This window comes from Azolla caroliniana, unplaced genomic scaffold (genome assembly GCF_043228905.1).
Source record: "Azolla caroliniana isolate FFs.n. ecotype wild unplaced genomic scaffold, voAzoCaro1.0.p SCAF_6, whole genome shotgun sequence".
In the NCBI taxonomy this organism is placed as follows: Eukaryota; Viridiplantae; Streptophyta; class Polypodiopsida; order Salviniales; family Salviniaceae; genus Azolla; species Azolla caroliniana.
The window spans coordinates 8,747,269-8,772,874 of NW_028230441.1; the positions used below are offsets into that span (position 1 = coordinate 8,747,269).

Genomic DNA, 25,606 nt, shown 5'->3' on the forward strand with positions numbered 1-25,606 from the left:
TCGAACAAAGACAAGTTGAACATTGGATGGTCGGTCAAATAGATCAACGAGTCGATAGGGTTGTCAATTGGTTCTTGGAGGAGATAGAGTCGACTATGATAGTCAACTACATTGATGGAGGCTCCAAGTGAAGACAAAGTCGACAAATCGGGTCGACCAGATGGTCGAAGACAAGGCCGACGAGTTGAACCGATTGATTATATAATAATAATAATAGTAATAAGAGCTACATTTGTAAATAGCCCATATTGTGTATGAGTATAAATACACCTAGGTGAAACATTATGTTGATGATGCAAGTTAGAGCTTCTGTAGTTGTGTGCAAAAGTGAGAGCAACGAAGAGTAGGAATATGGACGTAAGAGCGCACGAGAGAGACAGATAGAGAGAGAGGCAGAGTTTAGGAAAACTTGTCGAAACCCTAAAAGGGTATTCTCTGTTTTATAGAGACCTGTAAATCCTTCCTTTGTACCTCTATTCATAGTGAAAACCTGTTGTCCCATGGTTTTTCCCGTTTTAGGGTTTTTCCACGTAAATACTGTGTACTGCGTATTTGTTGTTTCTTTGTATTTTGTTGCCTTCTATTTCCACGTTGTACATTTTCAGTTTATCTTTCTCACATATCTATGGTCCATTCTCCTCAGGCTATTAATTGTAGGTTTAATGGAAGACTAGCGAAGGTGACCCGACTGATAGATAAGGTCATTGATGGATTAGGTAAGTTGAAAGTGAAAGAGGCAGTTTGGTCAGGCTGGTTTGTAGGTGAGGGTGATGCACAACTTATTCGTGGTAGGTGCTCAACTAACGAGGAGCGTTTGTGGGGTAACCTAAGTTCTTTGACAAATGATGACAGGTGGTTGGCAGTGTGGGTGATAATGTTGGAGGGTGGGAGTGCAATTTAACCCTGACCTTAAGACACTTGATCTGGATTGTAAAATATGGCTTTTCGACAACAAGCCCTTATATGATTCAGAGTGGGATCCATTGGAGGTATGGTGGCAAACACCAGGAACAAACAACTTGAAAAAGTTTTTTGAGTACAATACTAAGCTGGGAAGATGAATCATTGGCTCCAAAGTGGTTGGTGTTTTAATGATTTACAATAGTTGGAAGGATAAAGGTATATCAAATGACGATCTAAAGTCATTTTGGAGGAGACTACGGGCATTGGATATGCCAAAAAAAATAAAGGTCTGGTTGTAGCTTCTTAGTCACAAGGTGGTACCTGTAGGGGAGTGGTTGAGTTCCCATGGTGGCGAGGCTACCTGTAAGTTATGTGGACATGCTTTGGAATCAATCTCTCACTATTTCTGGAATTGTACAAAGGCAATTAGCATTTGGAGTAGAAGCCTTCAAATCGTGGCAACCTATGGTGTGAATGGGAATGTCGTGTGGGGTTCCATACAAGGATTGTCTCTAAAAGGGGAAAGCTGGGGGGAACAGTTAAACCACAAGGACATGGATTTATAGTGCAAGGTGGTAGCGTGTTCCAATGTGATGGGGTGAGACCTAGCACAAATTCTGAATTTTTTGAGGAGATTTGGCTTATGGTGGCGTGTTTATCGGTGTGGCACATTTGGATCAGGCGTTATAAGTTTGTTTTTCAGTAGCAAAAGCTCTCATGTGGGGAGGTGATGTTAAATATCTAGTTTGAGCTTGTGGCTAGGTTGCGCGGACGGTATGACTCGATTCAGGGGGAATCAGATGAAGTAGAAAGGGCAAGGTCAAAGTTCTTGCTGAAATGGGGTGGTTCTCCGATGATGGTCAAATCTTCGTCAAGGCCCAAGTGGAATTACTAGGTGGTTGTTTCCGCTAATGGCTCCCAATATTGTACATGGATTGTAATTATTATGTATAACTGAAGCTCAAGTGGGTTAGTATAGTCATGTTACCCGGATAACTTTGTTATAAAAGGGTTAGTTGGGAGAAGTAGAGTTGGGGTGAAATGGGGTTTATTTCAGTTAGGTTGGAGTTAAGGGTCGTGTAAGTTTTTGTTTGATAGTTTTGGAGTTGTTCCTCCGAGTTGTATATGTTGATCCCACTGTTGATTCGGGTAAACTCTGTTGTATTCTATTTGCTAGCTAATGTGAAGTAGTGTTATTTGGAAGAAAGATCTTGATTTCATATTTCATGACTACTTAAAATTTTACCAAAATGTGCATTGAAGGTCTCAACTGAACTCGGAATTTCGAAGTATAAACAACAATATACTCATATCACTTGAATGGGTTCCCAGGAATTTCAAGGTATGAACATATCATATCTATAGAAATGGTGCCTTGTTCGATATTGATTGTGATAAGGAAGATGTATGGTCATCGCGTAGAATATCATGAGTGTGTGTGTGTGTACATGTATACATATGTATGTGGAGATGTATATGTATGCATTCCTATACACATACATACAAATATACATGCATACATACATACATACAGATAGATAGATATATAAAAAGAATGAGGAAGCCTTAAATGCTTTTGTACCTATCAAAATGATTAGGAAACTCCTCGTCACAGTAAGCCCATGCTCGACAAAACTTCATTTTTCCAAGAGCCTATGTTGAAGCCCCTCATTATGACAATGCCCACATATGTATTGTGTATAGTGACCATAATTTATCCTTGTTTGGGTTATCACAAGTGGCATGTTTGGTTCCATATCCATGTTCGACTTACAAGTGTAACCAATAGGCAATTTTAGCAAAAGTTTGATGGAAAGAGAACTTGAAATGTCAATATGGAAGATGTAAACATGAATGGAAAGATGTGGTTCTTCAGGGCATACAAAATATCCCTAAAAAGGGTAACACTTCTTTTAGAACAGATGTCAAGATTTTTATGGAGAATGAGACGAAAGACATGGAATAACGTCAAAATTGGAGAGGGTTAGGTGGCACAATGAGATTAGGTGAGTTTGTTTCTAGCTTCAACAAGAACAACGAATATTAAAGAGAATTGCGAATATATTCTAATCTTTTGGAAAAGAGACACATATACATAAATACGTACATATAAATGGTTTGTTTGGTTGTTTAACCTCCTTATGCGAGGTAGGCCCTACAATCAAAGGGATTGCATATCTTAAACATAAGTTTAAAGGTTAAAGCTAATGCAACACCTAGGCTAAACTTTTTTCCTCGAATTGGTCATATATATTGTTTTGGCTACAAATGGTGGGTCGGGGATTTAGATTTAAAGTGATCAATCTACTAACTAGAATTTGTTGAAATATTTTTACTAAATAGTCTAGGTTTTAAAATTCTTCACATAGGCACACAGTTGCATAAAAACCCATATGGGCAAACGCATACACGAGCTACAAACTTAAAAGTACATACACATGCATGTTTGATAGGATGATGCGAACTAGTTTTTGTATTGTCAATACAGACAATGCATATACATGTGCATTGTCCTGACGATGGGCTTCGGCGTAGGCTCGTGGAAGGTCGATAGGGGAAACAAATGAGGTCACATTGAGGAGGGACCAATAACTATGGCATGAATTTTTGCTTGCATTTGGATTGGTATGAAAGCATTCAAGATTTCCTCATTCTACGTATATTATGTATATGTGTGTGTGTATGTAGTGTATGTATGTATGAGTGCATGTATGTAGTGTATGTATGCGTATAAATACATGTATAGTACGTAAGATTCGTGTTCGTCTAGCATAACATTCGGTTTCCTACGTTGGAAAAACGAATGCGAATGTTATTCAAACATTCTTGTGTTTTCTTTTTTTCCCTTTTTTTTAAGGTTTTTTTTTTCCCCCCCTTTTTTTTAGGTTTCTTTACCTCATAATAAATAGTTAATCCAAAAAGGTATGGTATATTTACCATGCTTCGAGGGTGTTTACCATATACTCGAATGATTGAAACATTCTCGGGTGGGAATGCACGTATGGTACCTATGGTTCGTACTATGAAATTATTGTTATACATATACATGTGTTTTTGAAAGTGTTTTGAAAAACAATAGTAATTGAGTTTCATTTCTTCTTCTTCTTTTTCTTTGCCGTACACGCAGACGCACGGACTGAATGCCTCCTCACTCACTCACTGACTGACTGACAGACTGAAAAGAATGAATGAAGGAATGGGAGGAGGAAAGAAAGACGATGAATGAATGAATGAAAAGAGTGAGAATGGCTGTGATGCAGAGACACAGAGATAGGGAATCAACGAGAGAGAAGCATCCATTGAAATAGAAGAAGGAAAAAAGAAAGAAAGAACGGAAGTAGCTGCTAGCATCGAAAGAAAGAAAGAAAGAAAGAAAGAGACCATGGATTCTTCTTCTCTTCTGTTTCTTCTCACTGTGCCTATTCTTCTTCTTCTTCTTCTTCTTGCACCTCACCCCGTTTCGTCCGGTGACATCGTCCACGATGATAATGTTGCACCCAAGCGCCTCGGCTGTACAAACAAATTTGTCCTCGTACGTTCTATTCCATTGCAATCTCTCTCTCTCTCTCTCTCCAATTTTAAAGTGAAAATTTGATCTATTCCCAGCAAATATGATCTATCTTAATTAGTTAATTAAGTGTATACATTGCTTTTCTAAGATTACGCTCCAGTGCTTGATTTGCTGTTATTTCTAGCCTCTCTTCAAGCATGCGCTTTATATTAATTGAATTTGGGGTTTAGGGTTTACTCGGAACCAAACAATGTTTTAAGTACCTGACATTTATCAAATGCAATATTTTCAATTATATGAATGAGTTCATTCAGTATAACTTTGTTTGGATCCATGCTGATGTCTATATACATGTTCATTGAATTGTATGTTCCTCTTGCACTTCTTAGATTTGCAATGTTCCATGCAACGACCAAACATCTTCCCATCTACAATCAGTATCAAACGGGGCACCATTTTTATAGATATGTTGATACCTTGAAACTGGGAGCCCATTCCATATGTTTGTACCCTCGTTTATACTTCGAAATCGGTAGTCCATTCACTTGAATTATAATGATTGTGCTGGTTTTGAGGTAGTCATTCTACCCCTATCTATTCCTACACATTTGCTAATTTTTAGATAAACTTGAAATATGAAATCAATATGTAGATATTTCCAAAATGTATAAGGTTCTACCCTTTTCCAAGGTTCTTCATTAGTTTTTCACAGGTTATAATGAAAACATGTCATATTTAAGAACACAAAAATGTCTGTTCTCTAATTGTCATTGTGCATAAGCAAGTTATGCAAATAATGGATTTTTTTGGAAGCAACAGAAACTTCACCCTAGTCGGCTATGGCAAATGAAGCCACTGTTAATAGGTGGTGATAACTATCTCAAAGCTGTGGATCCATCCTTTCATCTTTGAGTTTTCTTGTCGTGAGATATCCTGATATGACCTACCAGAATATTTAGTTCTAGCGCCTATGTGTAGTGATGACCATGTTTAGTTGTAGTACCTCATTAAAATCTTCATAGAAAGCGCAAATCAGGGAAATTTGTACATACATCCTGCCCTACCGATGCTCTAATGCATTCTGTTCAAATCTATCTAGATACTCACTTCTCTTGAAGGAGATTGCATCATGTACTTATGTTAAGCTCACAGGTGAAAGTTTCAAGCTGGATAAATGGAAAAGAAGAAAGCGAAGTTGTCGGAATAAGTGCTCGTTTTGGTAAACCAATGGAATCTCGTGCTCGTGAGGCACAAATATACACTCTTGAAGCTGCCAGTCCTACACCATGTTGCAATTTGACCTCTAACCAGGTGAAAAATCATCTTCATAATTCTCAAAACAATGATGGCATTAGAAACTGTATCTTCTTCAGATCTTAAGCTCATTTTGGATTGCTCCTAGTTCAATGGACATGCAGCTCTAACATGGAGAGGAGATTGTACATTCACTAAGAAAGCAAGAGTTGCACAGGAGGCTGGGGCAAGTGCTTTAATCATAGTGAATACAAAAGAAGGTATATCATTTTTGCGGCCATCATGCCCAATAGGCCCAACTAAAAACATTTATCTAAGTTCCTTATACTAACATGCGTGGAGACTTTGGTTTTTGGCTTTGTGGCTCAAAACATCAAACATCAATGAATTCACACATGCTATAGCTTTGTGCCAAGTAAAAGGGCCCTGTTTTAAATTTGAGATAAGTTATTGTATCCCAAGATGAATACAAGCAGCTGCCTAATCAATGGTTTTGCTGTTTTGATATATTTATATATATATCAATTATAACTCTTAAGCTTATGCTATCTATCTCATGGTCTTACCAAGTTATTCAATGTTTGTCTTACAGAGCTGTACAAGATGGTTTGTGATATGAACGAACCAGGCACATTCTTAGACATACAAATTCCTGTAGTTTTATTACCAAAATCTGCTGGTGAAGCTCTAGAACGTGCGTTAAATCGAAACCAAAAGGGTATGTACCACTGATGGAGGAATGCTGTGTGAATTTAATTTCTTATTTGTACCTTTGGTCTATTTTATTTAATTTTTTATTTCTTCCTTTGCCACCAATACTGACTAGTATCTTTTATTTGCTATTTGCTTCTAATTTTTGCAGTGCAAGTTCAACTCTATTCTCCTGATAGGCCAGCTGTGGATGCAGCTGAGTTTGTTCTCTGGATTATGGCAATGGGAACAATTACTTGTGCTTCCATATGGTCAGCATGGGTTTACCATGATGGTATGCCGGATCACTACAAGATAACAAAGGTAAGTTGATTTCTCTAATGAAGTGAAAGTTATGACCAAGCCTGGGGCTCATTTTCTACAATTTGATGTTATACATGATATGAATGTTGATAGCATCAATGATGACCGATACTTATATGGAAAATTCTATATCTTTTACAACTTGAACCTGTCCTTACTGGTTGGTTGTTGGATAATATCTCACTATATATACATGCTGGTCGGTATCACATATAATAATAGAAGCAAAGATGCAATCTGGGCATACCTTAGAAAAAGAGCTCACCTTTTTAATGATGATTTAATATACCATTATTAGATTTGCTTATGTACTGTAGTTCAGCCAATGTAGCTTTTTCTATTTCCAGTCATTTCCTAAGATTGGATGACTGAAGGATCTATATATGTGCAGGACTTTGAAGATGATTATGAAGATGAAGATGAAAAGGAGGAATCTAATATCCTCAATATCAGTGTGGCATCCGCAGTCCTATTTGTGCTGTTTGCATCAGGATTTTTGTTTATAGTATACAAGTTCATGTCTGGATGGTTTGTGCTGTTGCTAGTGATTTTATTTTGCATCGGTGGTGCTGAGGTATGTTCTCATTTTATGAATGGTGTGCGAGGAGGCCCTACGGGGTTTCTTCAAGTCAACATTTATAACTAACGACAATTCATATCTCTTATTTGCAAGCGTACCATAATGTATTAACCTTAAGGGAGAAAGATTAGTAATAAGCTACAAGTTTCTACAGGAGCTCATGAAATATTAATTAAAATATGGGCGAAAAAACCCCTTCCCCACTTGTAAGCCTTTTCAATCTAGGTTTTGATTAGAAAATGGTAATCTCTTATTTGCAAGCGTACCATAATGTATTAACCAACCTTAAGGGAGAAAGATTAGTAATAAGCTACAAGTTTCTACAGGAGCGCATGAAATATTAATTAAAATATGTGCGAAAAAACCCCTTCCCCTCTTGTAAGCCTTTTCAATCTAGGTTTTGATTATAAAATGGCAATGCTAATAAAGTAGCATCATGTGTAATGACATGCAGGGATTGCAAACGTGTTCTATGGCGTTACTTTCAAGGTTATTTTCAAAGTTATTTCTCATGTTCCTCATGTCTTCTGTTTTTTAATGTTTGAGTGTGTTACTGTGTGTACATATATGTGATATCTGTTAGCTTCACAACCTTTTCAGATGGTTCACTCGAATGAATGGTCTTTATATAACCATACCCTTCTTTGGCACGACTTCTGTGCTGGCTCTCATTGTATCTCCTTTATGTGTAACATTTGCGACAGTTTGGGCAGTGTATCGTCATACCTCATTTGCATGGGTTGCCCAAGACATTCTGGTTAGTATATCCCCCCTCTCCCCGAATATCACGCTACTCACATGTACATATGCACAAAACATGTTATCATGAAAAAACGTTGAAATGGATAAGCCAAACATCATGGTAGGACTGAGTTCTAACTATCATATAACATGAAAACTAATTATATATGTAAAAGCATTCTGCTGCTGTTCTTTTGTAATTTCTATTTTTCAAACTTTTTTATGCTATAATAACACATGAGTTGCAACTAGAATAACTTGTGTAACAATAATTTCTTTACCATAATAACTTTGCATGAAATATAAGCAACATTTGTTTTTTGTTTTGTTTCCACATCAGGGTATTGCTTTGATCATGACAGTGCTTCAGATTGTTCGGCTACCAAACATAAAGGCAGTGCATTATCCTAACCATTGAAACATTGTTTGTGACATTTTGTAACTTGTCGAAGAAGACAACATGTATTTCTAGCATAATAAGCTCGTTTATTTGCTGTCTTTTTACATTTCAGGTTTCTACAGTGCTGCTTTCGTGTGCTTTTCTATATGACATCTTCTGGGTGTTTATGTCACCAACACTCTTCAATGAAAGTGTGATGATCGTTGTAAGTACACATCTCCAAGTGAATCTTTTGGTTCTCTTTCATTTTTCTGTTAAATTCCAACTTCCAAATATCTGGGCCATAGAAAGCATCATATGCTTTCTTCGCTTAGAAAACCAAGTTTAGACATCGATATCATCTAGAAATGATTATATAATTGCTTAAGTATGACATGTACAATTAAGGATATTTGAGGAAACAAAGAAAAACTCAGGGGTCAGGGTTCTCAGGGGTCAGGGTTTTTCCCACAACTTCAATTCTATTTGGCTTTGTTTGTTTTTTGTGTCTTTCTTCTTTAAACTCCCATCTATGGAGCAAACACAATTAAAAACCAACTTTGTTTATCATATGTACACATTTTACCTATATGTCTCTATTCCTGTGCAGTCTGTTGTTTTAAGAGTCCTAAGTTCGAGAAAGTTTTTATGAAGGCTGATTTTAATGAATAAAACAGTATATAAGTAATACTTCTTTTTACTAAGAACAGATGAACAGACTGTACATTTTAACCAGGATTTTCAGAATTATTTTTCGAAAAGCCTTTCATAACGATTCACAACTAGTTCAATTTCCTCTTGTCAGTTTTTCTTTGAATGTTGTCTACCAAATTCAGTGCTCATCAGTATGCAGGCAAACAAGAGTGGCATAGTGCCTTGCACATAATGTCTTGTTTCACCCACTGTTAGACATCCTAATTTGATATGGAAGTGTTCAGTAAACATAAATCATTTTCTACATATTCAGTCCTCTCTCTCTCTCTCTCTCTCTCTCTCTCTCTCTCTATATATATATATATATATATATATATATATATATATATATATATATATATAGCATCTGAACTCCTCTATTTGAATACTACCTTCCATGTCCAATGCACACTACTTGGCTGCACAATTTCTATTTATTTGGTAAAACACTAACAAATATTTGGGATCGGATAGGTTGCTCGTGGTGATAGAAGTGGGGAAGATGGCATTCCCATGCTTCTTAAGATACCACGAATATTTGATCCATGGGGAGGCTCTAGCATCATTGGTTTTGGAGACATCCTTCTCCCTGGCTTGTTAATCTCCTTTGTAAAACGGTAACGAAACTATATGGATGCAAGCATGAGGGCATGAGTAGTCCTACTAATGGCTCTTACTATTCTTCTCCTTCTTCAAGTTTTTCACATTAACAATCTTTGCAATGAAAGTCATTTGTTTATCCTGTGACCTTTTGTGTCCTAGGTTTGATGCAGCGACGAAGAAAAGCCTTCGGAATGGCTATTTTCTTTGGCTTTTGATAGGCTATGGCTTTGGTAAGCCTATTTGATTTCACATTATGCCATGCAATCTTTCTTTTTGCAATACATTTTATTGCATTATGAAACACGCACGCCACCAACATTATTGAGAGACATGTGTTTTATTTCATCGTCCATAATGGTTTTCCGACTTTGACTTTTGTAGGACTCTTTGTAACATACGTTGCACTTAACCTTATGGATGGCCAAGGGCAACCTGCATTAATGTACATTGTTCCCTTTACTCTAGGTAAAGTTTTAAGCTTCATGGGTTTATTATTTGATTGATTATTTATTGCAACCAAGGATATGTAGGAGTGGAACTCTCAATACATAACATATACGACAAGAGTCAAACCTCTAGGACAATTTGGCTCATATGGTGGAAATGCTTATTAATGTTTTTTACTTTTGCATGTAGGGTCACTATATTTCCTTGGTTGGAGACGAGGAGAGTTGGCAATTCTATGGAAAGGTGTCCCTCCACGAAAATGCCCACATATTGTACAAATGACATAACTATGTTGTTTCATTATATGACTTTCACTTGTTTGAGGCTAAGGTCACCCACGTGTATATATTCACATAAATTGAAACGTGATGGCGTCTTTTTGCGAGGAAAACATTGCAAAAATGTCAAAGTGTTTGTAATAATGTATTACCAATGAAACTTTTAGTTTCACACTGGAGTTACCTTTTAACCATATATAGCAATCAATTTTTCAGTTACTTATTGAGTTAGCGTAGAGGATATTGAGATTACATGGTAACGTTTTGAATGCATCCATCCATTCACTACAAAGGATGAGATGGTTTATGTTGTTTACTTTTAAAGGAACTCTTAAAGTTTAATGAATGAGTTAACAAACTATGAAGCCATTGAAATGGCAACAACACTTGATCCTAATATAGTGATACTAGAATTCTTGTCTTCCAATGGGCAACTTGAGCTTTATAATCAAACTAGAATTGAAAGCACACATGCACGTAGACACATTTATTATTGCATTGAAATTGTTCTATTTTAAAAGACAACTTGAGCCCATCAAACAAACTAGATCTATAATGCATGCAAATACACAGATATATCGATAACTTTGGATTTATGCCCTTGGAACAAATTGTGTACCTTATGAGCAACAAATATACAAGTGCATCCTCTACACAAAGGTAATAGCCAATTTGATTTTCACAACAGTAATGTTTAAAACCTTACTATGGTCCTTTTGCAAAATAGACATGGTTGCAATAATGAAAAGATTACTATAGTCCTTTCACAAAAATACAGAGTTGCAATAATCAAGGGACTAGAACAGATTGTACGCACTACCAAGAGGCTCTTACAAAATAGGACAATAGCTCTCAACTTTCTTGGATTAGTGGGGACTCATCAATTACCCATAAAAGATTCATGATTGATTACACATGTTCCAACGAGTGGGCGAACCTAAGTTGGAGGCTTGCCTCCATACCATTATAGAATTGTTTAAGGAAACAAAGATTTGACGTGGGGTGTTTATTCATGTGCAATCATCGTAAATCCTATGCATGCACAGCCACGCTAAAAAGAGTTCTTCGAAACCTTGAGGTCAAATTCGATATCTCACATGACCCATTAAGTGTAGGGTTGATTTCACAATAATATTTTGGTGATGTAACTTTGGAGGGAGTATTCTAATACGAGGAGGTGCCTTGATCTCTGGAGAAGAATAGATGTGTTGAAACTCGGATTCTCCATATTGCAAAAGTAGAAAGAAGACCAAATTGGTGTTATTAGTGTCTAGTTTGTTTCTTGCCCAAAAGGCTAAGAAAAGAAATCCAACAATAAAAACAAAATCTAATATCACCAGAAGACATTACAAAGTTCATTACGTGTGATGGTTTGTTTGAAATCCAATAGTAATCACAAAATCTAATATCAGCACAAGACATTACAAAATTCATCATTTATGAGGATTTGCTTGATAAAGAAGACTACTCCATGAGTTAACCAATGTTTCTTACATGTGTGCTTGTTGAACCAATTTAATGTTATCGGCAAGGCTGTATACAATTTCTTGCTTGAAGAAGGATTGACAAGTGATAAATCCATCTTGATTTCTTTCAGTGGAGCATTAAGATATTTGGGGGGATAAATCCATTTGATTATCCATGACAAGCCAAACACCCCAAAATAAACTTATCAATGATGTTCAAATCATCTTTCATTGAGTGGTATTAACAATGGTGCGAATAATGAGGATTATGCACACCTTCTTGCAGTTATATTTCAAAAAGGCAAATTGACCGAGAAGTTCTCTTTTATCAAGAGAAAGCAAAAAACAAAATGTAATAATGCTTAGTGTCATTATGTGGGAGAGATGAAGAGAGAATCGATTGATATGGTAGAGAAAGGGAGGTAAATGTACACATTGTTAAATGATTGAAGCTATTGACATCAATATACAAACACTCCTATTTTTCTCTATGGGAAATAACTACGCCGCTTAGTGGCATTGCCCTCGGGTTCCATGAAAGAACTATCATTGAGCGAATAATGATTTACAACGACAACCAATAACTTATCAAATTTGATTCTCATATCATGATGATCACGATTCATGATCGTACACCTAGGTATTATGCATGCCATCAAACCACATAATATGAATCATAGATCTCCCAAGAATAACCACAAAGAGGCACTAACACTTGCATGCACAACATATTCATCGATAAGTTTCGGATAATAATTACAAAGAGACATTATTATCTTTTGGACATACACTATATTCATCATTCATGGAAAATGAAGAATGCAAAACGCACCGAATTTTTTTTAGGACATTTAAACAATTAGATGCGAACATCCCAAAGAACATTTACACCCTTCAAAATGGATCATGTTTGCATGTAATATATGGTGAATAAACATGTGTATTTTTTTTGTATACATGAATTATATAAGGATGGTACTCTCACTTGTAGCTAATCGAGAAAAAACTTATAGTAAAAGTATCACATTATAGTGAAACATAAGGCAAGGGCATAATCATAAGGAGTATACTCGAGGCTATAAAGCAAATGGATGAACATATGTAGTAGGATTACAAAAAAAATTTCCATGTTCTTTAGTGCATAACACGAATGTTGTGAATTATTCATGAATATAATTCACATTACATAGTCCTATCTTTAACACATGTCATGGCTCCTAAAATCGATGGCGTTGCCTTTGAAAAACTAGTCCTCCATAGCTTCTCAATCACTCTTTTGAGAATGCGTTATGCCCCTATGAGAAAGATGGCACAAACTTTCGCATCATCATCTAACAACAATGACAAGGAATGATCCTTTGGCTTGAAATCATAAATTCGTGAACCTCTCGATATATGTGCTCCATGTTGGATTTTAGGGGAGCAATTGGATTATCGAGATAAACTCTCCCTCACGCTTCAATATCTAATCAAGTGGCAACGTTGATCATTATATTGTCCTCATCATCCCACATGCTCAAAAGCAAAACATTAAAGTTGCCCATTGTAAGAAACATATGGGGCACTCAAACGAATTTGGCATTGAGCACTATCACATGGATGGAGTTTTGCACATTTTCCAATGTGATGAAGGGTCGTTAGTTAGGGAATCTAAATTCAATCACACCATGAGTAGAAGGCATGGATGAGCTATGAGGTGATTGAGAGAGGTTACGAAAAAATCGTCCCACAAACTTCCATGATCAACTCAAATACACCATATTACCAGACAAGACATTTGTTGCTGCATTTTTACCAACTTCAAATTTAAATGATGTGGGGTTTTATTTTGCCACAAAATATTGTTGGAACTTCATGCTCTCAAGTCTCCACCCAAACACCATTTATTATGATCCAAGTTGACGACCATGGTTGAATCCTCGTTGCACCCAAGGCCACCAATATTTGGGAAATTTAATAGGAATCTAGTGGAATTTATACTATTGGATTCTGTTCCCTATGTATTTATTTCAAACCGACAAGTTAAAAATTTTAAACAATGGTTTATGCATCCACGCGTAATGAGCTCAGTGTCGAAGAAGACCGCGAAGACATCTTGATCTGAAGTAGAAGAGGAGGACAAGAAGAAGAAGCGAAAGTCCCATGGTCAGCACCGCCGATTTATTTTTGGGCCATGAAGCTTACACTCATTCATTGTTAGTCTTGCCCCCCAGGCCTTTTAAATGATGATATACCTTAATCCGAAATCCCCAAAAGGCGAAAGTGAGTTTACCCCAACTTACTCAATTTTTATTCCAAACTTGCAGTGCTCACTTTGGAACTCCACAACAACTCTTATTTGCTTCGAAAAAGTGTTTGACAAGTAGAATTCCATGGTGAGAGGTTACTTCAACTTGCTCGATTTTATTCCGAACTTGCTTTGCTCACTTTGGAACTCCATAGCAACTCTTAGTTGCCCAAACAAATGTTGCTTAGCTTATAAGGTTATCTAGAGGAGTGTAGTAGTGCTTTGCATTCAAGCCAAACAATCTACACATTGGCATCCAATTAATTAGTGCATGTTGTGAGATTTGAACCCTAATGCACAAGTTAGTAAAATACTTGGCTTACCACCAAGGTATAACCTTTATGAAAGAGTCTAATAACCCTTCACCATTATCAATAGAGATACAAGTTAGTTCATAATTTGTCATCCTCATTGCATACCAACTGGTAATACAATATTTGGATAGAATGCTATTAGTTAGCTGTCTCCAACATTAGCCAAATGGCATTGACATCTTCATAGAGGGTGTCATACTTCCCTCCACAGATTGACACATACGTGTTATTTGTGATATTCACAATATTCAAGAATAAGGAATGGCCCCAAGAATATTATAAAACCATTCATTTTGCAAAATAAATTTACATAATAAATATTAATTAATTCACTAAAAAAAGAGCAATCACTCATTAATAGAAATATGAAAGGACTTAAAGAACCTCTTTTGCTCTCTATTTTGTTTTGCTTAGTTTTGCATTCTCAAAAGCCTCTCGACATCATCTTTTTTGTTCATCATACCTAATGTTACTTCAATAAGGCATAATCCTTTTTCCATTATTCTTCTAATGAGACAATCACTTGGATGTATGTATCTATAACCTATTTCTCAACATGCGCATGAGTCAATCTATTTCTCTTTTATTGTATGTATCAATGAGAGAATGTGCTCCAATTTCGTTCACAAGAAGATGCACATGAACCTCGAGAAAACACACAAATGTCAAGTCTTTTTAAGTTTGGAGGTCATGCTCCAAATGTTTCCCACCACTTAATTGCATTATGTATTCTAGTTGGATCGTTTGCTATAGGAACTTGAAATGTACTTTTTTCTTGAGTTCTATAAGCATGGAATTATCCAATAAAACACCACATAGATGTACATCAACATTAGTGTTGCAACAACCATCTCCATCTCTTGTGTCACACTTGATCCACTGGGAATGGTCGAAATTAGGAATTTCAGTTGAAACTCTAATTTGCAAGCCGAGAACAAGATGTCGGGGGAGGTGAAGAAGTAGGCATCACGTATAGGATACATACATGGAGAGGCTTCTTTTGTTCGCTTGCTAGGTAAGTTTTAAAAAAATAAAACGAATACTTTTCCATCTATTCGTCATATTCATATGCATTCGTGGGGGAGGCCCTACGAATGCAAAATATGTCAATCTATGCTTCCCTCCAATATGCATGTATGCTAGGCACCCAAACACCCTTCCGTCTAGTATGCTTGTATGTGAGGTATCTGCTCTAGGAAGCTTGTTTACGAAAGAAGGCGGCCGTTTCATGCGCACGACGCAATGGATCCCTTAGACATTTGCTACATTCAGAAACACAAACAAAAGTGTGGGCTTGCCAACGATGTGTCGGAAGCAAAACAAAAAAGAGCGCAAAAGAGGTTCTTTAAGGGGTAATAGAGTGAGTACATAGTTAATGTGTGAGAGAGAGGGGTTATGTATCTATCTATCTGGCATGCAGAACAGAGAGGGGGGGCGGGGGGACCAGACCATTATGTATACTGTTTAATGCAAACCTGAGTTTGAGAGTGGACATACATACATACATACATGCATATATGTATGAGAGAGAGAGAGAGAGAGAGTGTGTGTGTATAGAAAGGTAGTAAAGTATGTAACAAATCAGCCAGCCATATCATGTATATATATACATTATACATATTATACATATATATATGTGTGTGTGTGTGTGTGTGTGTGTGTGTGTGTGTACATATGTATTATGTATGAATATAATGCATATATATATATAGCTAGCTAGCCTCCACAAACACCATAACTCTGCATCTACATATTTGTATACAGGGTCAGCTAGTTACAGTTAGTTTTGACAAGAAGAACACACCCATTGTTTGTTATATAGTTAAGTGTTTACTGTCTAAACAACTGATACACTTCCATACTTTGTAGTAGTAGTTGGCTGCTTACTATTACAATTTAGTACTACCTACTTACTACTTACTCCTTACTAGTAGTAAGTAGTAAGTAGTAAGTAGTAGCATGGGTAAAGCCATCACCAACAATCACTCATACCTCCATAGCTTCCATGGTAGCTTGCCCATTTTCTTCTTCCTCCCTATCCTTTCTATTATTTTCGCCGCCATTGCTTATCTCCATCATCATGATGAAGGTAGTAAGAAGGCTTCTTCCACTTCACCCCATGATCCCCTCCACTTCTTCCATCATCTCCTCCACTTCTTCTGGCTTCTCAAGCGCTACCACATTGCGGCGGCCTGCTGGCTCTTCGCTGCAGCATGCGTTGTCCACCGATTCGTGTGTTGCCGCCTCCGGCTATGGTGGAGGCCGGTGTACGTTCTGGACTTTGTGTGCTACAAGCCCCAGGACGAGCTGAAATGCAACTACGAGGTGTCGGAGTTCATGACCAGGAGCAATGCACACAGATTCTCGCTGCCCAGCATGGATTTCCAGCGGAAGATCTTCGAGAGGTCGGGCCTGGGCGACGAGACCTACCTTCCAGCGGGCCTAGTGTTCAAGGACCCAAACCCTAGGCCCAACTGGAACGCAAAGAACCATAACCCTAACTCTAACCCTAACCCTAGCCCTAGCCCTAGCCCTAGCCCAACCCTAACCCAAAGATCAGACGTTAGGTGTAATGGTGTGATGCCTTCTTTTGAAGATGCGAGGGCGGAGGCGGAGGAGGTGCTGTTCGGCTCCGTGGGGGAGCTCCTCTTCAAGTGCAATGTGAAGCCACAGGACATATCCATAGTGGTCACAAACTGCAGCCTGCATTGCCCAAGCCCATCGTATGCGTCCATGATAGTCTCCAAATTCAAGCTGAAGGAGGATGTGAAGACCTTCCATTTGGGGGGCATGGGGTGCAGCGCATCCCTCATCGCGTGCAAGCTCGCGGCCGATTTGCTACGGGCCGGAGCCCGGGCCAGGGCCAGAGCCAGGGCCACTACTACTAGTAGTCTCCTCCTCGGCCCCGGCCCGAGCCCCGGCTACGCCCTAGTCGTAAGCACCGAGAACATAACCCTCAACTACTACTTCGGCAACGAGAAGCCGATGCTTGTCACCAATTGCCTCTTCCGCGTCGGCTGCGCCGCAATTCTCCTCACCGACACCCCGTCCGACCGATCCCGCAGCAAGTACCAGCTCCTCCATTGCGTCCGCACCCACAAGGCCTCCGACAACAATGCCTATGCCTGCGCCTACCAGACCGACGACTCGGCCGGCATCCCCGGCGTCTCCCTCAACAAGAACCTCATGGGCGTCGCGGCCGATGCGCTCCGCACCAATATCCGCTCCCTCGCCCCCCTCATCCTCCCCGTCCGCGAGCAATTCCACTTCTTGTCCGCCCTCGTCGCCCGCGAGCTCCTCCACATGAAGGTGAAGCCTTACCAGCCCGACTTCAAGCCCGCGATCCGTCACTTCTGCCTCCACGCCGGCGGACGCGCGGTCATCGACGAGATCCAGAAGAACCTCTACCTCGACGACTACTTGCTCGAGCCGTCCCGCGCTACCCTCCACCGCTGGGGCAACACCTCCGCCAGCTGCGTGTGGTATGTCTTGGCCTACATGGAGTGCAAAGAGCGGGTCAAGTCCGGCGACAAGGTGTGGATGCTCGGCTTGGGCTCCGGTTTCAAGTGTAATAGCGTCATTTTGAAAGCCGTCTCCGACATCCCGGCTTCGACGCTCAATGCTTGGGCCGATTGCATTCATCGATACCCCGCCGCATATAAAGTGCCTAAGAAACCATTCTGAAAATCACACACACTCTAACATTCTTTACAATGCTGCAATGAACACATGAACCCTCCCTCGTTCTCGTTCGTTCTTATATAATTCACGATTGTTGTGCAAATTTTTTTGATATGGATTGTTCCCCATTCCTCCCCCCGCCCAAAAAAGGCAAATATTATTCGATCTATGGTTTTTGAAAGTTTTGTTTTGACAAGCAACAACAACTTCGATCAAGTTTCTATTATTTCCGATAGATAGCCTAGGCCCTAGTTCGAATTTGAAAAAAAAGTTAATATGTATGTAAGTAAAGAAGCCTTATTAATACTATGTTCTCTCTCCCCGAGAAATCTTTCACTTCACTCCCTATCCATATTTTTTTATTCAGTCTTTTCGTTAATCTAGCTTTTGCTACTTGAGTGATCCCCTAATTTACTCTTGAATGTGTTGAATTTAATAAAAGACTTTTAAAGCAGCTACTGTTCCGATAAACCAAGTTCGAACCGATACCATGGAATTCATCGATACCTCCATCGTTTTGTTCATCATTCGTACGTACATGCTGACGGAGTACCCGTATCTGTTGCATTTCCTTGTTTCGCAGTCTTGAGGTCTCTCATCTCTACATATTTGGTAATTTTATGCTCAATCCCAAGTTCTACAGTGTTGTATGTACAATGCAAGTGACATCTTGTTTTCGCTTGCTTCCTTTTCTAGTTTAGGTCACTCACAAGTTTCTACAAAGTTGTGTAGGCACAAGGATTCATGGGAGAGGTTTTGTTTTTGCCTTCATGTCAAGTGTCTTATCACTTGTATAGTCTTTGTAGTTTCCTTTATATTCTTTGTCACTTTGACTCTTTTCTTCCATGTGCATGCACCCTTGTTTCCCCATGGCTGTTTCCATCCGTCCATTCGTTCCATTTGTAAGAGTATCCATCTTTTTGTAGATCTTTAATATCATGTATTCTTGATTTGATGGACTGCTTTATTATGGCGACTAACATGAAAAGACAAGATACACATGTCCACACACATAGTATACAACATTCCCATGCCGATCAATTATACACGTTTTCGACATATCCCAACATTTTCATGACTGATGGTGCATTGCCTTAACATTTTAATGGCCAACAAATAATGATTATGGTTTGAATTTTGCTTGGCAATGTAGAAAGTTTTCGATAAGATGTGCAATTTGTATGTTCCAATGATGTTACAAGTAAATTGTATTTAATCTAGTACAAATGCAATGTTTTGAGTAAATCGTATTGGTATGTTACTAGAAGAGAGGGTCCTTGTAAAGTGTAGCATGCCATTAATTAATGACAAATGCAATCAATGTAACATTTGAGACAAGCAAACCAGCCTAGTTAATATCTAGCAATATGTTGTGCATTCTCAATAGCTCTCTACCCCAAATGTAAACCAAGAGATGCGAGTAATTGATTTAAAAATTAATAAATACAAGCGGAATTGAAATTGCCTCATGTCAAATCATCTGTAGTAAAACGACGCAAAGATCAAAGAGAATAATGCTTTAATGAATGTCCCGTGACAACAACATTGTTACAACTTACAACTAACAAACACCAAAAGTAGTGGATTTGTGACTAAGTTTAGTGTGCAACCACATTCTCAATGCTCACACATGTATCACCCTTGTACAACTAAGGTTACCAACATTTTATGTTTTGCCATTGAGGCATGATGTTTTAAAAATAAGTTCCCCATTGTAAGAACTTCAGTAGTTGGCACCCATCATTTATAGAATACCGCGAGTAATGCATGTGGCATTGACATGGATTCTCATTATAGTATGTATCTTCATGTAACTAGAAGGAAGATACCCACAACTCATTAGTTCAATAAGCAACCAAGTCTCCTTGAATAATCGAACTATTATTAAACAACTATTTGAATTAATTAACATAATTGGGTTACTTCATTTAGTAGCTAAATAAAGTCTTAAGACTATAACCTTTTAAAGTGATTTATCAGAGTTTATGTTTTCCATTTTCCTTTAGTCAAAGTGGTTTGAAGTTGTACCAACGAGTTAATTTGATGACAATGATAGTTGATTTATATTTGCCAAAGCAAAAATGTGGTGAAGAGTTGACACTTTGCAACGTTAAAATTCAACATGTATCGACATGATGTAATTTGCCAATTCTTCATCTATATCCTTTGTATTTTATGCAACATAACACACGCATAGTCGTACACATGCATGTTGGAAATTTAGCTAGGTGTTCCTAGGTTGGCTTTACTCTTATGGAAGTGGCTAGCATCAAAACTCCAAAACCGGAGAGAACTCAAAGTCAACATTCATTTCAAGTTTGATCTCTCGTCCCACAGATTGTATGTGGTGTTTTGTGGATATTACACACACAACCCTTGATGTAGTTTCTTCGTGCGAACATACAAAAGACGTGGATGCTCCTACTTCTAAATAAGCTCTCATGAAGGTAGTGACATTGACATGAAGCATATGCTTGAAACTCATATCAACTTCCAAATTTCACAGAAAGCAAGCAAAAATGTTAAAAAGATGAGCAATAGAAAATACTCTTCAATCTCTACTACACTAGGTATTTATCTTACTTTACTAGATGCCAACGTGGAATGTAGGGGTTGATCACATGACATTTTGGAATGTACCATCAAATATAAAAGCATTACACATATCCAAACTGTGATGCAAGTCCATTGCCGTATTGTCAAATAACGTCGTCACAAAACTTGCTAGATCTTAGAAATGTAACTTCAAAACTGACAAGCAATCAAACATTGTATAAAATGGTAAGTACTATGTCCACTGGAACAATGCAAAAGAAGCAATTGCATTTTTCTAGTCCACATCGCCTTAGAGATATTCCCAAAGGCCAACTCTCAATCAATACAAGTGCAATTTCGAATTGCAACCACGTTTTAACTTTGCCATTATCCATAATTAGAGTTATGGACCTTCCATTCATGTTCAACCTTTTTTAAGAGAGTCAATTAAGAAATGATATAAAAAATTAGTAGTCACTTGTAAAAATGATTTTTGACCCCGTAAAAGCCAAAAGCTACTGATTGTGTGGGGAAAAAGGTAAGGGTTCAAATCTTGCATGTGCTTACATGAGAATTATCCACCTCCTTTTGTATCTCGATGAGGAGGCGTAGATGAACATTTACTATGGGAAGTGGGCCTATTTTCTCACTACAAAAGGGAGAGGGAGGGCTTATTTTGAGGTTGATCTTTTTTTAAAGGTTTGAGCATTACTCCGAGGACTTAAGAGCTTCTTCTTCCTCCTTTTCTTGGAATTTATGTTTGGCCATATTTTTTGTACTGCTTGGGTTCTTCTTCTTCAAGTTTATTTATCGGCCCCATAGATTGACAAATTCGCATTCGTGGGACCTCCACGAATGCATACGAATGTGAATATGAATACTCTAAGAGGAGAAGTTCTAGTATGAAAGTTGTCAAAGCGACATCGACAAAAGGCACATGATCGTCAATCGTGAGCTCGGGCCGCCAAACTCAGAGACCTCCTTTGCCATTATCTATTTCCTTGTATTCCATTTTTGTTCAGACTTTATGTAAAAAAGGGAATTAATCATTGTAATAAAATTATGTGATTTTGTTTTTAATCCCTTCCTTATTGTAATTAGCTTAGACACAGTCAAGGGAATTCCACAAGAGGAAATTTATGAAAGGAATCCTGCAACACCCTTTCGAGTTCATGAGTGTTTGTTAATCCCACAAAGGTAATCCATGAGCACTCATTCATTACAGGACCACTGTTCACTCTACGATGGCCAATCCACGAAGCGAATTCATGTGGGCCTTTCTAAGATACCGATTCCACAAAGAAAATTCCATAAAGCCATTCTATGAAAGGTTTCAGAAATTGCATCACAAGTACCTCTCTAATGACATTAAATATTCCTTGGTTCAGTTCCCTGACAATGCTACTTGAATAGCACATGTACGCATGTTTATGTAACATCCTTTCATCAAACTCCCAAATTCTTTGATATCGAGCCTCAACTACATCTCCAAGAACATCAACCCCCAAATAAAATAAACAATTTAATTGAGAGTGCAATCCCTCTTTTAAGAGCCACCATAATAATCGAGAAGACATGAGTAACTTTTTTTGATAAGAATTACAATGCTCTTTACTAAGTAATGGTTTCCCAATAAATAAGGTGTGTGTGTGTGTGTTTGCGTAAATAATGTCTTTCATGACGGAAGGAAAACACCACCATAGCTAGTTTACAACCAACTATAGAACTGGAGGGATTTAAATTCTATGACCTCAATCCACCATACACACTGAGTCAGATATCGAATATGATGACATGTCACCTTTTACAATTGGCTTTCTTCATGGTTGAGATCCTGTGACTTCTCTAACACTTCCAATTGTCCACATAAGAAGCCCTTTTAATTTTGCAACATATTTTCTCACCCCAACTTGTGAATAAAATGTGAAAGCATTGTGTATATTCCAATTGAACCATAAGCCCCAATATGCAAGAACTTGAAAAATAATTTGGACATGAGACATCACTCCAATGTTCTCTATGTGCAGAAAATTAATTGACTAATAATAGTTTTATTCAATTCAATTTAACCATATGCCCCAATACCTCAAGAACTTGAAAATAATTTGGAAATGAGGTATCACTCCAATGTTCTCCATATATGCAAAAACCCAATTGAACAATAATAGTTTTATTCCAATCAAAGACATCCACACTAAATTGATACACTCCAAATCATTCTGACCATTGAGCATGAAACAAATTGAAGCCTATAATGGTTCTAATTCCACTAAACGAAAGAAACACATTCTATTAGTAATGTTTCTTTTATTTAATGCATCCCTCCAACGGTAATGCTCTAACCATAACACTCCAAATGAATATTCTAGGTCATAGTATCAATCAAGAACATCACCTTGCCATGATCACATGAAATGACCAGGTAATGGGCTTACAAAAACCTCATTACCGTTATAGCCCTTTCTTCCATCCACTTATGTTTGTCAATCAACTTATGATAAGCATCATTTATTGATATCATAGTCAATCTCCTATCTCCAACAAATGTCCAATCAAGTTCTTGAGATGCACCATCTAAATCATGAATTGGGTCATGCGATGATAATAATCCTTGCAACTGATCTCGAATAAACTTATAACCCTTTGGAATACAAAATGTTGATCTAGTTGTTTGGAAGGCCATTAATCCCCCCCCTCCCTCTCTCGCTCTCTCACGCACACAGACATAAATAACGGCTTTCATTATGAAATAAAAAACACACCATTATGACTAACTTACAACAACATATAGAACCCTTCCAAGAATTTAAATACTACTACCACGACCACGAACTCAATCCCATTGTACACACCAATTCAAATGTCGAATACAACGATATGTGAAAAACCCCAACTAAAGGAAGATAGTCTTACTCCAGTTAAAGACATCCATGCTAAATTGATACACCTCCAAACCATTCTAGCCATCAGACGTAAAAGAATTTGATGCCTTCTATGTTCCAATTCCACAAAACAAAAGAATTTAATACATTCCTCTAACAATATTTCTTTTGTTTAATGCATCCCCCAATGATAACGCTCTAACCACAACTCTCCAAATGAATATCTTACCTTGCAACATCAAAGGAGAACATCAACATGCCTTGATCACATGAAACCACTTGGTAGTTGTCATGATATGGCATGGTATGGCTCCAAAAGGATCTAAACCCATGACCTTGTGTTACAATGGTTGAACCTTTACCATTACACCATACATTGTAACACGAAAGATATTATATAGGAAATTCCTATATATTCCAGATTACTCTGAAACATTCTAGAAACTTTAGGAGTACTGTTGACAGTACAGAGGCACATGACATTATTAAGAACCAATTCCGTTCAACGCTAGTCTTAAGCCTCCTAGCTATTTTTGTATCTTTCTTAATATAATATAATATACTTCATGATGTCATCATTCTCTCTTTCTCTCTCTCCCAGCAAACACAGAACGACTAAGTGGATTGTCATTGGCTATTGCGATGGCACATCAAGACTTTTTGACTGTGTGACAAACTGGATTATCGACGGTTATGCCTTTTTCGAATTAACGAAAAAATTAATGATGTCACTTTTGGCCTTGACCAATCTCCGCAACTCCGGATACATCTGGTATTTCATAGTTCTCTTCTAGAACTCTATCAGGATAGCACTACCCCAGATCGTATTACACCACCTCCACCCTTGATCAAACTCGAAGATGGACCTGAGTACAAGGTTGCTGCCATCCTTGATTCCATGATTGTTTGCAACAAGCTCTATAATTATTTAGTTGATTGGCTAGGATAGAGTCCAAGCGAGCGTACTTGGGAACCAATGACGAATTTGGTGAATGCTTAGGCTCTTCTTGAATACTTCCATTGTCAATATCCAGACAAACCAGGTCCTCAATCAAAGACGATTCGTAACACTCATCATTTCGATGGGCTGATGTCCTAAGCGGAAGTGGATGAGGCAGCCGAGTTGGTCTAAGGGGTAGATTAACGTCTAATCTGGAAATCCCACTCTCATCATCGATGTAAAATGAACTTGTAATGTTTAGGCAACAAGTTGGTATCCTAAACGGAAGTGGATGAGGTGGCCGAGTTGGTCAAAGGTCCTAGATTAAGGGCGTGGGTTCAAATCCCACTTGCCTCATCGATGTAAAATGAACCTGTAATTTATAGGCGACAAGTACATGAAAGTGGATGAGGTGGCCAAGTTGGTTTCAGGCGCTAGATTAAGGTTCTAGTCGAAAAGGGCATGGGTTCAAATCCTACTCCCATCATCGATGCAAAATGAGTATGTAACATTTTGCCAACAAACCAATCTCTTAAATCAAAGTGGATGAGGTGGCCGAGTTGGTCTAAGGCGCTAGATTAAGGTTCTAGTTCGAAAGGGCGTGGGTTCAAATCCCACTCTCATCATCAATGCAAAATGAGCATGTAACGTTTTGGCAATGAGCTGATGTCCTAAACGGAAGTGGATGAGGTGGCCGATTTGGTCTAAGGCGCTAGATTTAGGTTCTAGTCAGAAAAAGTGTGGGTTCAAATCCCGCCCTCATCGTCGATATAAAATGAACATGTAACGTTTTGGTAACGAGCGAACGATGAGGTGGCCGAGTTGGTCTAAGGCGCTAGATTAAGGTTCTAGTCTGAAAGGGCATGGGTTCAAATCCCACTCTCATCATCGATGTAAAATCCGAGTTGGTGTAAGGCGCTAGATTAAGGTTCTAGTTCGAAAGGGTGTGGGTTCAAATCCACCCTCATCATCGATGTAAAATCTGAGTTGGTCTAAGGTGCTAGATTAAGGTTCTAGTCCGAAAGGGTGTGGGTTTGATGTCCTAAGCGGAAGTGGATGACTTCTAGTTTGGAAATCCCACTCTCATCATCGATGTAA

General features: G+C 38.2%; 1 protein-coding gene, 2 non-coding genes and 1 pseudogene across 4 annotated transcripts; all 4 read left to right on the forward strand.

The window, feature by feature from the left end:
- The first annotated feature begins 4,176 nt into the window (after positions 1-4,176).
- Positions 4,177-10,564, forward strand: LOC147862981 (signal peptide peptidase-like 5). 2 transcript variants are annotated; one of them, XM_087320866.1, is made up of 14 exons: positions 4,177-4,435; positions 5,567-5,725; positions 5,817-5,928; positions 6,261-6,386; positions 6,531-6,682; positions 7,074-7,256; positions 7,717-7,751; positions 7,863-8,019; positions 8,344-8,397; positions 8,516-8,608; positions 9,550-9,692; positions 9,838-9,908; positions 10,060-10,143; positions 10,315-10,564. In XM_087320866.1, exons 1-14 carry the CDS (start codon positions 4,286-4,288, stop codon positions 10,410-10,412), a joined length of 1,617 nt encoding a protein of 538 aa, XP_087176992.1. In that variant the 5' UTR covers positions 4,177-4,285; the 3' UTR covers positions 10,413-10,564. The 2 variants fall into 2 exon arrangements, with proteins under 2 accessions (XP_087176992.1, XP_087176993.1); XM_087320867.1 differs by having other exon boundaries at positions 4,185-4,435; positions 5,560-5,725.
- A 5,781-nt stretch (positions 10,565-16,345) lies between these two features.
- Positions 16,346-18,331, forward strand: LOC147862982 (3-ketoacyl-CoA synthase 13 pseudogene; annotated as a pseudogene).
- A 6,722-nt stretch (positions 18,332-25,053) lies between these two features.
- Positions 25,054-25,134, forward strand: TRNAL-AAG (transfer RNA leucine (anticodon AAG)). Its single transcript has one exon. It is a non-coding gene; the product is annotated as a tRNA-Leu (tRNA).
- Positions 25,135-25,315: 181 nt separating this feature from the next.
- On the forward strand, positions 25,316-25,396 carry TRNAL-AAG (transfer RNA leucine (anticodon AAG)). Its single transcript has one exon. It is a non-coding gene; the product is annotated as a tRNA-Leu (tRNA).
- Positions 25,397-25,606: the final 210 nt, after the last annotated feature.

Bases quoted from the DNA above. Each gene is read 5' to 3' on its own strand.
- LOC147862981 (XM_087320866.1), top strand. From the start codon at position 4,286: ATGGATTCTTCTTCTCTTCTGTTTCTTCTCACTGTGCCTATTCTTCTT. The intron at 5,726-5,816 runs GTGAAAAATCAT...GATTGCTCCTAG, and splicing joins GCAATTTGACCTCTAACCAG to TTCAATGGACATGCAGCTCT. The intron at 5,929-6,260 runs GTATATCATTTT...TTTGTCTTACAG, and splicing joins CATAGTGAATACAAAAGAAG to AGCTGTACAAGATGGTTTGT.